Below are 13,668 nucleotides of genomic sequence, written 5' to 3'. Positions count from 1 at the left end.
CGCAGTAGAGAGCAGGGAGTATCAGCTAAGCTGAGAGCCTTGCACTGGCTTAGAATGGATGAGAGGCGTATCCTTCAGTCAGTTGTTTTGTTTAATAAAATAATTGCAAAAAAGTGCCCTGATTATGTATACAGAAAAATAAAGTTCCGCTCTGAAATACATAATATAGATCTTCACGATACAGATTCAATAACAATCCCATTTTACAGAACTTCTATTTTTGTAAGATCTTTTAGTTACAACATAGTGAAACTTCATAACAAAATACCTCTGCATATAAAGTCTCTTTTAAAAAATATGTTAGAGCTTATATTGATCGATTTGTATAATGGTGTGGTTCAGTTTGAGGTTAGTTCGCGTTTAGTGGTATAAGTGTAGCTATTATCTGATCAAATCGGTGTTTAGTACTAAGTATAATTTGGGGCGCAATTTTGTACATTCTTTTCTCTAAAGAATTTGTGATGCCTTTACCTGGTTCAGTAGAGTAGCTCTTAAGCTAGACCTCGCCACGGTTAAGGCATGAGTGTTATGTGTTTTTTTTTTGATAATAATATTGTATCTGTTTGAATTTGAAATAAAGGACATTATTATTAATCTTATTATAATTATTATTATTATATATAAAATTATATAATATAATATTCATTATAGTTCGCCATGTAATCAATCTGCATTTTTTCCAGGACACCCGTGTTTGCATTTACTTTTCAAAACTCAAACTAGTCTAATATTCGTATACAGATTGGCAAATGGATCACTATACATATATAAAGTTCCTAACAGGCGAGATGTTGCAATGCTGCCGCAGCGACAGTACGCTACGATGGTGTTCAAGGTTCGAGCTCGATTATTTTACGTTATTTTAGTAAGCGTCTGAAGTCGGCGTCAGTGGGGGTAGTATTTCTTGCGAGAAATTTGAAAACATATTACGGCGCATTAGTATAATATTTTTCTAATGCAGGACTTACATGTGTTAAACCCGCATATATTCATAATTACAATTTTTTTTATTCTGTGCATTGCATATTGAAAATTAAAGCGCTGTTTCTATTAAAATAAAATATAAACTCTAATAAAAATAGAATGTAAACATTATAAAAAAAACAGAAAATAAAATTCTAAATAATAAACCTAACAAATCATTCTTTAAATAAAAGGCTCAAAAAAACCTTCTTTAGCTAAACAAAAGGCTATCCTATCGTAAAAGCTGTTTTTAACTTCTAAAACGGAAGATGTTGGAGGCCATTTAATATTTCTAGTCCCACTAATAACGGTAAGGAAAAGTATTTGTTAAAAATACTTGTACTCAAACTGCATGGTAAGCAGGTCAGCCATCTTGTTGAAAATAGACTGATCCCAAGTCTATATGAGGGAGGAGTTGAATTGCAGGAAGAACTTAGTTTTGTAGCAACTCAAGGTATTTTTCGGCGTTCAAAGTACCATCAATGAAAAATGGCTTAATAATATGGTCGCCCAAAATATCAGCCCAAACATTCAACTTTTGAGGGTACTGAGTACGGAACTGAAAACTTCTCTGCTCGATTTCCTGAGACCATAAATACCAGTCTTCAGAAAACACCTCCTGAGTTTTGGAATATTTATATTTTCTAATCGAGCACTTTCGATCTCGAGTGACCAAGGACCATTTTTTTCATTTTCAATAGTGGCGGTTCTATGCTATACAGTGGCTTCTATCGATAAAATAGATACTGACATTACGAGTTAAAAAAAGGAATTATTTATATTGTTCGGTTATTGAAAAATATTTGCAGCTGGTTTGAAATGTATATACTTCCGATAAACAATTTCTAATGGGAAAATAATAAACCTGTATTGATACCCCTGTAGAAAATGTAACGGCCGAGTTGTGGCTAAAGGCACTGGTAAAGCACTTCACAACGGTCAGTAGGCAGGACTAGCACTGGTCATATATAGTTTTTCACTGGATATGATCACTGGGTCTGAATTTTATTATTTTATAATTTTACTTTTGGCTTATCAATCAGCCTTCCTTCATACTCCTACATTTATTGTTTTTATTAATGAAACGGCAATACAAAAAAACAATCATTCAGAGAATAGAAAAAAAACAGTTTGAAAATAAGTCTATCAACCAAAAGGAAAAAGTGTTTGGCACTTATTTCAACATCTATCTCTGCTCGATTTTTTTTTGCTGCCTACTTGGCGATTAAAGTTGCTTTAAAACCACTTAATGATAACAACAGCTTGTATAGTGCGTTGATTCATCATGTTAGAAGATTTTTATTTACTGTGCCTAAAAAAATTTATGCTAATGTTTATAAATCAGCAAGTCAAACAATTCGCTATTCTTAAAACGTTAAAAACTGAAGCCAAAAATATTTTGTAGCACTATTTCAGGAAGATGGATATTAAAAGGAGAAGGAACTTACCTTTCTACATGTTTTATATTTCATTTATTTAAAAAAAAACACTCGAAATTACGATTTTATAATAATTAGTGGAATGAATAAATAAATTCAGCTAGCATGCGTATTATTTGGTACTTCGACTACTCCGCCCATTTCGTAAAACTAATGGTAATTTTTTAAAAAGCCATATATTAAGTATCAGTTCAACCCTAAATTTATGAAATATTTCATATAACCAATTTGTCATCAGTTGACACTTTTCCAAGATAAAATTACCAATAAACTCGATAATTTCTTTAGGAACATCAACACAAAACATGACAAGCGAAAAGCCCAAAAGAAACCGCTGTGGATCGCGTTACGATACTACTCTACTCGGTTTTAATTGGTTGGCGCATACATATTCGCGAAAACCATTTGTCAAGAGATGAAAAGATGGAAATTCGATTTGTTTTTCTTTAAATTTTGGTTTACGTTTTAGTCGGTTTTAATGACAGTTCTTATAAAAAAGATATTCCTATTTAATTATTATATTGGTAAAAATTAAAGGAACAAATTCAGCAAAGATCTTTTTTAAACTCTACCCTTCTTAAAGAATAACGTAATATCCATTTTTTAGCCAACATAGAAGCTGGAGTCGCAGTCGAGGGGCACAAGGTGTCCCACTCACAACAAACCTAAACCTAAAGGTCCATTATAAAGTTAAAGCCCAAATGCCTGACATATGGATAGTTTAAAAAAACCTTTTAAATTTGTCAGTACCCTCTTATGATCACGGAGATGTAAATATTAATTTGCTACAGCCGAATAACTCTAGCTCAAGATTTTTCACTTTAGTTTCGCCGGTTAATTTAAGTCAGCACATACAGGCCCCACTTGGATAAATATTACTGGCCAAACCAATTACTACTACTTAAGTCCAGTTTAATTCCATCAACATTTTATATTATTGTAACCTAAGGAACACACTCCTTCACGGAACATACTTACTCTAGGAATACTCTTTTATGTCAGGAACACTTTCTATCCTATACATACATAAAGGTGGTGTAGTTGTTAAGCTAATTTTGACATGTAGTCCAATAATCGAAATCCTTTTTCCATCCACTAACTATTCCATCGGTTTTCCCTGGCATCGAATTGATTGAAGTAGGTACTCCAAGCGTCTTTGCCATTGAATTTTGGTAGCTTAAGTTTCATAATTTGTATTCCAAGATCGGACTGAACAGGGACATGCTTTACTTTTATTTTGAGATCTCGTATTTTTTTATGTACGTCACCGAATTTTTCTTTCACCGTTCCTTCGAAGAGGGTCATTAATTCTTTTTGCTTCGTCTTAAGACTTACTCAAAGTTGTGAATCTCGTTCTTTTTGTTGCCAGTCTCGTTCCTCTTGTTCTTTTCTATTTTTCTTATCACGTTTCTTTAGCTATATTTTTTAAGATCTGCTTTTAAGTTTAGCAAGTTTTTTTTCATGACCTTTATCAGGTTTTCTTTTTTCAGGTTATCTCGCTCTTGATTTTTTTTCTTTAGGTCCTCTCATAGTTTTGACCAGGATTGATGATTTTTGTCTCGTTCGTCCTGTTTACGGTCTCTTTCTTCTTGTTATTCTCTTTGGTTCTTGTCTTATTCTTCTTGTTTTTCTCTTTATTTCTTATCTCGTTCTTTTTATTTATAGTCTCGTTCCTCTTATACTTTTCTCTGTATACGGTCTTTTTCCTCTTGTTCAACTCTCTGCTCGTCAAACTTTTTTAATAGCAGCTCCATTTATTTCTCGGTATTCTTGGCAATCCACTTCTGACAATTGTAATAGAATAACACACTTCTTTCCGGAACACACTTACTCCAGGAAAACTCTTTTAATTCAGGAATACATTATCTTTTTATTGATGACATCAAAACTTTCACCTGACTCGCGTTGACTATCGTTTAATTCTTTCCAAGATAAACAACAAAACTAATTAAAATGTCACGAAATGCGGTCTATTTTAACCCTCCGTTGGTAAGGTTGGTAATTGTCATAAGATTGGTAAGCTGGGGTATAGCATACCCCAATAAAAAAACAAACATGTTTCGAATATAAACTAAACATTTTTGAAATATTATCAATATATAATGTTGTTGTATTGGTCTGAAAGTAAATAAAAATAAAACACATGCCAAATAATCAACCAAAAAAAAATTAAACGTTTATTTTCAAAAGCCCTACATTTTTATAAAAATTTGTAAAATGTTGTAAAACATTATTATTTCTGGTTTATTTTGGTCCCTAGATTCGGGATCAATTGTGTTGTCATGATGGAGAGTTGATAAAAGGAGAACATTTCTATTTTTTTTTGGAAGATAAGAGACCAATGTTACGTTCTCTCGCTTATGGCTTTGTTGTGAGTAATTCGCCAGGAATTTCTCTTTTATTTTTTCTCAGCGTCCCTACTGAAGTAAGTTTATATTCTTTTAGTAACTTTATTACCAAGTCATAACTTGTAAACCAATTATCAAACGTTATGTTTCGCCTTGTTCCCCTAATTGGTTCTACCAGTCGCAGAACTATGTCAGCCGGTTTGTTGCTAAGGGCGTATGGACCTTCGGGCTGCTGGCCTACATATGCTTCTAAGTTTAGTACATAAAATGTTTTTGAGTCTACAAGTGCAAATACCTTGAGGCCATATTTAGCTGGCTTGTTTGGTATGTACTGCCGAAATCCGCACCTACCGCGGAAAGACTCAAGTTTTTCGTCTATTGTTAAATATTCCGAAGGTACATAAGCTGCTTGAGAGTATATCCACAAACCGATCAGATATTGCCCGAATTGGAGATAGTTTATCTATTTTAAGTCTTTTCTCCCGAGAATCTTTATTGTCGAACCTCAGGCAGCTTAGTAGGAACCTAAAACGGTTTAGGGGCATCGTTGCTCTAAACATGTCTTTACCGGATCCATCGCTAGCCCAAAGCTCATCTAAATTTAACCTACTAGCCGTAAAATGACCACACATATATAGTAGTCCAATAAGGGCTTTCATTTCTAAAGCTGTTGTTTGTTGTACGATCGATTTGTCATTATAGTTTTCAGATTTCGTTTAAATTAACCGATTAGTACATTCAACTATAGAGTCAATAATAAGTTCGTCTGTAAAAATATTCCAATAATCAAAAGGGGTTTTGGCCTCTTTAGCAACACCTTTTGGTCCCGGAAGATAGATAATAATATTTTCCTGACGTGTACACACAGCCTTATTTCCTGGATTAGCTACCCATTTAGTTTTTTTGTCAACTCCCCATAAATACCTTGACTTTACTTACAGGCGAAAACTCCTCGACAATGTCATCTTCTAATATTTCTTGTTCAGAATCAGACTCCTCAGAACGCTGGCTAACGTGGTCGTCAAACTCGCCCTCAGAGTCAGATTCAATGGGCTCCTCATCAAGTATTTCGGGTACCTCCGATGAATTATGCCAATTATGAAATTTCCCAAAGCCTCAACAACTTTTCTTGCTGTTTTTCAGATAACCATCGAGCAGACATAATATCTACAAATGAAATTCAAGGTAAATAAAAAATATCAATAGAGTAGTAATAATAATTATTATTATAGGTATTATAACATATTATTATTATACGTAATTATTATTATATTATCATATAATAATAATAATAATAATTTATATATAATATGTCGTACTTACCTCTAAAAGAATCAAAGAATTAAAGAAGAAAAATTACGAGAATGGTAAGCTGGGGTATGATATATCCCAAATCACTTTACTTGCGTCGATCAAAGCTCACACGCGACTGACGCGCTCCAAAACACGTGCTTTCTATCACTTGACATTATATTTAAAGGTACTTACGAGATGGCGCTACGTATTTTGCAACGGACAAAATTATAGAGATATTAAGTAGGTTGGGGTATAATATATCCCACGTTACTAACGGAGGGTTAAAGACCTACAGAACTACCATTGGAAATGCTCAAACATTTTCTATATTGTTTTGGTCGACGGAGATTATTTCAAGAGAATACTGACAGTGAAAGCAAGCAAGTGTACAAATTCTAGAAAATTTAAACTATTAGGATTTACAATAAAATAACATAATAGTAACCTACATTAGGGCCCTCAAACTACTAAAAATAAGAGAAAAATAGTACAAAAACTATGAGAATAATTAACGTATTTACATTTTGCCATTACCATTAATAATACTTAGACAAATTAGCAGGGTAGTTTTTAATTGGAAGAAATACCAAATCTTACTCGTTTTTAAGCAAAGAAAATGTGTGGGTAGGAGTGGGACAAACGTAGAACAGGCATGTTAGATTACGGCAAGGATTTGTTTTAAAAGAAACATCTTACTCCAAAAAATAATCACACAGAAAAATATTCTAAATTGTAAATATTATTTAAAAATAGGTGGATTTAAGTTTTCTTATATTTTTGAAATTGCATGATTTAATAAATAATCAAAATATCAGCAAATATGTAGTAGGTTCAATTAAAAAAATTAATATTAATCCTTAGAAATAAAATGCATTTTTTTCAAAAATAAATTAATATGTGCATCTCTCTGATTCATGAACTCTTAGAAGTCCAATAGATCTTTGTAGCATGTCAGCACACATTTTGCTATTTAAACTTCCCACTATAAATAATGGACCAATAATAATTGCATTAGGGAAGTATTGCATATGTCCTTCTTTAAATACGAATTTATTTTGCCATCAGTTACATTTGTGACAGTCTTCTGACAGAAAAAGTGGAAATTATTCTAATTTATGGTGCCCAAAATCAATGTGCTCGGCAAACTGCCGTCACGTTTAACGCCAGACATCCGAAGAAGATAACTTCGCATAGGTATGTTTTGGACCTTGTTACTAAGTGTACTGAACCTGGATCTGTTGCAAATAAAAAACGTGATCATCGGCGAATTTTGGATGAAGCCGCTCAAGTTGAAGTTTTAGGTAATTTTGGAATAAATCCTAATACTTTATTACGCAAAATTGTTGCTGCCACTGGTATTTCATTAGGCTTTGTTCACACAGTTACCAAACTTCATAAATTTCATCCATTCAAAATGAAAATATTGCAAGAATTAACCGAAGACGATTTCGATAGGCGAGTTGAGTTTTGTGAAAAAATGACTGAAGCGACTAATGATAATACTATTCATGTAAAGAAAATTTGCTTCAGCGATGAATGCACATTTTATCTAAGGGATTTGTTAATAAGCATAACTGTAGATATTGGAGCAATGAAAATCCTCATGCATTTGTAGAAGGGCATTAGGCTGGGTGTACCCTCAAAAATTTAATGTATGGGCAGGCATTTTGGGAAATAAAGTGATTGGTCCATTATTTATTAACGGAAATTTAAATGGAGACATTTATTTGGATATGTTGGAAAATACCATCAATCCGCTTATCACTGAATCCATTGAAAACCAAATCGATGATGATGGAAACCCTATACTTGATGGAGCTAAAATATATTTCCAGCAAGACGGCGCTCCTCCTCACTATGTTCTTCCCGTTCGGCAATGGCTAGACGACGAGTTTCCAGATAAATGGATAGGGCGATATAACTGATATAACGCTGTTAGACTTTTTTCTATGGGGTCATTTGAAATCTATTGTGTTTACTCCCCAACCTGAAAGTTTGGATGAACTTCATCAACGCATCATCGACAGCTGCCATGATATCCGACAACATGTTTTTGAAAATGTCCGTCAGGAATTTGAAAATTGTCTATATCATTGTTTGGGCAAAAACGGGCAACATTTTGAACACTTATTGAAATAAAAACTGATATTTTCATGTTTTTGTTTTTTATCTGAACAAATTAAGATAAACAAAACTTTTTCTAATTTTCTCGAAAACGAATCGACCGATTTAAAAAAATCAAACGTCAAAATAAAAGACTTCGAAAGACCTTTTAAACAAGCTATTACTCGACACCCCTTGCCATTTAAAATTTTTAAGAGGATGACCCTGAGGGGCAATGGGTGAAAGGGGGGTGAAGTAATTTTAGGTTAGAAAGTTGTCCCCCTTGACAAACCTTTTGACGTATTTCGGCGTTTTTTTTTTAAACAGTGGTTTTCGATAAATCCGTGGTGGGAAGTTTTCAAATGAACACCCTGTATAACAAAAATATGCTGAGGTTCGTCTGCTTCTGACAACAAATTAGCAGCACATTGTTCACACTCTAAATTGATTTTTTTTAAATTAAAAATCAAGTTACCTATGTATTAGCATAATGGTTCATAAAATCGAAATTAGTTATTTTAAGTGTTAGATTTTCATGTTCGTCCCAAAGTTTTAAATTTATGACATTTATTTCTATCTAGCAAAATTTTAAGTAGCCATCCATCTCACAATTCCGATTTGAAGTTGGTGCAATTAAGGTATTAAAACAGTGAATGAAATAAATTGGTATCAGTTTGGATTTATATTTGCGGCTATGAAATGCTTGACAGACGAAAACTTATTTACCAGAGGTTCCTAATTTAACGTATGCGTTCTTGAAAATTTAAAACCTTCGCTCCTACCTACAGTTAACAACCTATTATTGCTTTAATTATGATTAACCAACCAGCTTTTAATGGCATTTTTGATTTTATCACAGACAGAGATCAAAACTCCCTATTATTAATGTTTGGGAGAAACTTACTCTAGAGTGTAAGGTCGGGTGATTTATCTGATAAAGACATATAATAAGGTTTTTTACAGTCTGGGCTGGGATTCTAAAATCACGACTCGATCTCGATACGATCACGACTTCGAATTCCATCGCGACTCACTCGTAACGACAAGGGTGATTCTAAATTTCAATCGTCGACTAAACTCGTTTTATTTGCTTTGATTTAGGTTTTTTGGTATATATTTGTTATTTTCCCTAATATTTGACAGATGGAAGCGTCAATTGTCTTTTCTATTGATAAACACTAATAATTTTCATTTATTTTATTAATTTGTTTTTGCCTTCGTGTTTTTTTATTTAAATATATGCCTATATTACTTCTTTAAAATAAAAAAATGTCGCTTAAAATCACCACTACCCACCCATTGGGAAATAATAATTGAATTCATGGAAAGTCACAAAAACTTGTTGTGCTCATCCACTTTTGGTTTTAATATGGTACCAGGGAAATTGGATCTCTCCATAAATTTTAATTTATTAATTTGTCTCTCATCTCTTATATTTGGAAAATTAATGAATTGATCAGCAAGGTGATTGTCAATAATTTCCGTAGTTTTATGGATCCGATTTATGGACGACTTGCAGTAGTTTCGCTAATTCCAAATTTAAAATCTTGTCCAATGCTTCTTCGATAACAATCTGTGGCATTAAATCTTGACATACTAAAACTGCCCATTCAATGGTAGGTAACTCTACTTCTACGAGGCATGTCCAGAAAATAAGTGTACTAAATTTTTATAGGTTATAATTTTTTTTATTTGAACAAAAAAAATATCTGTTTACATTAGTACATATCTAAACTATTTTTCGACATAGTCACCATTCCTCTCAATGCAGGTGGTGTACCGGGGTATCAGTTTTTTGATGCCCTCCTTGAAGTAGTTTCTCGCCAATCCCTTCGTCCACTTCTCCACCTCCTCCTTCACCTCCTGGTCGGTTGAAAACTTTTTTCCACCCATGTGCAGCTTCAGGGAGGTAAAGAGGTAGTAATCTGACGGTGCTAGGTCAGGGGAATGCGCAGGATGGTCCAAGACATCCCATTTAAACGAGGCGAGCAGGTTTTTCGTGGCGTTAGCTGTGTGTGGTCTGGCATTGTCGTGCAGCAGGCAGACTCCCTTTATCAGCATGCCTCTCCTCTTGTTCTCAATTGCCCTCCGTAATTTTCTTAGGGTCTGACAGTATCTTGCAGCGTTGATGGTCTCCCCTTGAGGCAAATATTCAATAAGAATTATGCCTTGACAGTCCCAAAACACGGATGCCATGATTTTCTTGGATGAAATTGTCGTTTTGAACTTTTTGGCAGAGGGTGAAGAGGTGTGACGCCATTGTTGAGACTGCCTTTTGGTTTCTGGTGTGTAGTGGGCAACCCAAGTTTCATCTCCAGTAACGATGGAGCGGAGAAATTCATCGCCATGCAGTGTGTAGCGTCTCAAAAACTCTTGCCCGGCCTCAACTCTATTCAATTTGTGTTGGTCTGTCAGCTGTTTTGGGACCCACCTCGCCGACAGTTTCCGATATCCGAGGGTTTCTGTGATGATTTCGTGTACCAGAGATCTCGAGATTTGTGGAAACATTACAGAAAATTCATCCACAATCAATCAGCGATCGTCACGGATCGCATTTTCGATTTTTTCCAAAATTTCTTCAGTCACAATTGAAGGCCTTCCGCTCCTCTGATCATCATGCACAGATGTACGACCATTTTTAAACTCGCGACACCACTTGAACACACTTGTACGATTCATAGCTTTATCACCATATGCAGTTTGTACCTCATTACAAACCTCAACCGGAGTTAATCCCTTCCAAACGAGATAACGGATAACGCCGCGTATTTCACACTTGGCGGGAGATTGGATTGACATTTCTCACTAAACGTGTTGCCGCGTCTATAGTTCTCAACGTACTGACCTCGAAGCGGTCTTGTTGTGGAGGGGAGAAATCACGCTATGCGGCAGTGCAGCCAACATGTGGAAAAACAATTCCCTACCGCCGTGACAGGCTCAGTACACTTACTTTCTGGACATGCCTCGTATTAGTTCTATAATTAGATCTATTAGTTGTTGTTTTTAAGAAAGCTTCTTGATAATATACTAATGAAAACCTGGTATGACTATTGGTAAACAATCAATGCAACAAATACGTTTAAAAAAGGATACTGGCACATTATACACGTATTAAATAAGGAAGAAGCTATATCGTCTGGTGCATACGATATACCAAAGCGTGTCGTCGACAAATCGTTAAAAACTAGGCAATCCGCAAAACACTCACGATTGAAAATTTTATTTAGAAGCAGTCATATTGAGCAATCGTGTCGAGTCATGATTTTCATCGTCATGAATCCCAGCCCTGGTTTAGGTTATTAGGTTATAACTTTTAAGATTAAACTATTTCTTAGCATGAGGACGGGGCTAATAAGTTGACGTTTTTAACTCGTTGAATTATAAATTCTGGCTTTTTATTCATTTGAGGAAAATAGGTTAAATATCAGAATGTTTTGCATGGGATATTGTAAGTGCGGGTTACAACTGTTTTTTAGATGTATTTGAAGACCCTGTTTTCAAATTCATCTACATATAAATAAAACCGTTTTTCAATAAATTATAAATTTAGGATGTAATTGTTGTCTCTGCTCAGCCATTTGGTACTTTATAAGCAATTATTAATCAAGTTAATCACGGAGCTCTCGTGGATCTGACTATGACAAATATAAAAGTGTTAATAAAATCTCACAAGCTTTTCAAAAGTAAAGTACGTGAACAACCTAGAGGCAATTCGAATATTAGCTCTGACTGAAGGAAAACTAAGTCTTATAACAGCCATCTTAACTGGTCGCTGTCAATTAAATAGCCAGCTTTCTAAAATGAAACTAAGCATGAGTCCTCTATGCAGGGCATGCAACAATGTAGACGAGACAATGGAGCACATACTTTGCGACTACCCTGCTCTCTCGTCAGTATGTAGCAACATGCCAGGTATATCCAACGCATACCTTGAAGGGGTCCTTTAGCGACGTTGTCGCTCTCGTTTATTCGCTGAGCTAAATGACGAGCTAAGGGAGAAGTCCTCCTCATTCAACAGACGTATATAATGGGCCTAGTAAAGCCTAAGTGCAGTGGTGCAAGCACCACTGCAATGCTCTTTAATTACAGATACAGATACAGAAATACCAGCATAAAATTTGTAAGACAAAAAATACAATTTTTTATGGCCTAAAATATTAATTTTCTCCTAAATATTTACTCAAACCTATATACAGGGTGTTTTCTTGGAGAAGGGACATATATTAAACGCAAATAGAAGTTATACAGTAGATTACATAAAACACTTTTGGGTCTATTTTGCCTTATAACCGGTATGCACGCAGGTTTAACAAAATTATAACTTCTACACCACCTCTTCGTACACCAAATATGGAGAAAAATACTGGGTTGTTAAGAAGTTAAAGGTTTAAATAGTATTTTTCATTCTTCAAGCCGTCATAAGCACTCGTAAGTCAATGAGCCGATGTTGCCATTTTTGTATTGAAGCAAGTGGTCAAGAATTTAAATAAATTTCGTAAACTATCATTTAATTGCTAATAAAGCAAAATAATAAATAAGCAAATAGTGATTTAATTAATGTGCAAAATAATAAGTTGGAATATATGAAAATAAACCAAAAGATTTTTTTAATATCTTCTACACACTTTCTGTTTGTACGTAAATCATAAATGCTAAATCACGGATTTGAGTTGTTTTCCAGATTCTTATTTTAAAGCTGGAAAATTGGAGTAGTTGGAGTTTTTCTTGGCTCATCCTATACGTTACTTTTCATAACAAGCCGAAACGTTTTTAAATTTCTAAACAAATCATATTTTCGAGGAAATAACTTACTGAAACTATTATTAGAATATATAAATATTGCAAGTATTATTTTCTATTTTATATGCGACTTACCTTACTTTATTTCATTGAAAAATGTGCGGCCTTAATGCCCTGTAAATTATTGTTTACTCAATATACTACTACAGTCTATTTAAATATTTCTCCGAATTTTACGTATATTAAGTTTCAAAAATCAAAAACTTTTTATTACAGGTAAACATATTTAAAAGTATGATTTATTTATCGGCATTTTATCAACTTCTACAGAACTTCATTCTTAACAACGGGTTTAACTGTTCTGAAAAAATGCATAATTTTATATATAAAAGTTCTGTCTTAATAGTTGTTTTATCATTTCAATGTGTTTACAAGACTACTTGATTTCTAATTTTTATTTTGTTTCAGGTGAGTGATTATTGGACAGCTTTAATTTGGACCGTAAGTTATTAGATAGGTTGTACTTTTTAGTTTTACATAAGTTGTAATTATGTACATGTCACCGTACATGATCACATTTAAATAAATACAATAATTTAACTTTTTGTTTATTAAAAAAACGCACTGATAAACAGATTTTTGTTTACCAGTATTTATTTGTACGCTAAAATGCTCGATTTAACAGAAAGTTGAAAAATCGAAATCCTAATGATGATTGGATTTTGAAAACCAGATGCGAACTCAAAATGATGATGTTGTGGCGCTATTTCGAGAAAGTC

General features: G+C 33.9%; 1 protein-coding gene across 3 annotated transcripts in view; it reads left to right on the top strand.

Moving 5' to 3' along the window:
• The window catches only part of LOC126748997 (solute carrier family 12 member 6), a 272,321-nt gene that overhangs the window by 77,182 nt on the left and 181,471 nt on the right, over positions 1-13,668 (top strand). For 2 of the 3 annotated variants that reach the window (XM_050458586.1, XM_050458587.1), the window contains exon 2: positions 5,894-5,935. The exons of the other annotated variant lie outside the window; for it this stretch is intronic. In XM_050458586.1, coding sequence (XP_050314543.1) covers positions 5,894-5,935 — 42 coding nt within the window. The remainder of the gene's footprint in view (positions 1-5,893; positions 5,936-13,668) is intronic. 3 annotated transcript variants of the gene reach the window in all.

Source organism: Anthonomus grandis, chromosome 22, assembly GCF_022605725.1.
Source record: "Anthonomus grandis grandis chromosome 22, icAntGran1.3, whole genome shotgun sequence".
In the NCBI taxonomy this organism is placed as follows: Eukaryota; Metazoa; Arthropoda; class Insecta; order Coleoptera; family Curculionidae; genus Anthonomus; species Anthonomus grandis.
This window is presented reverse-complemented; position numbering and strand designations above follow the sequence as displayed.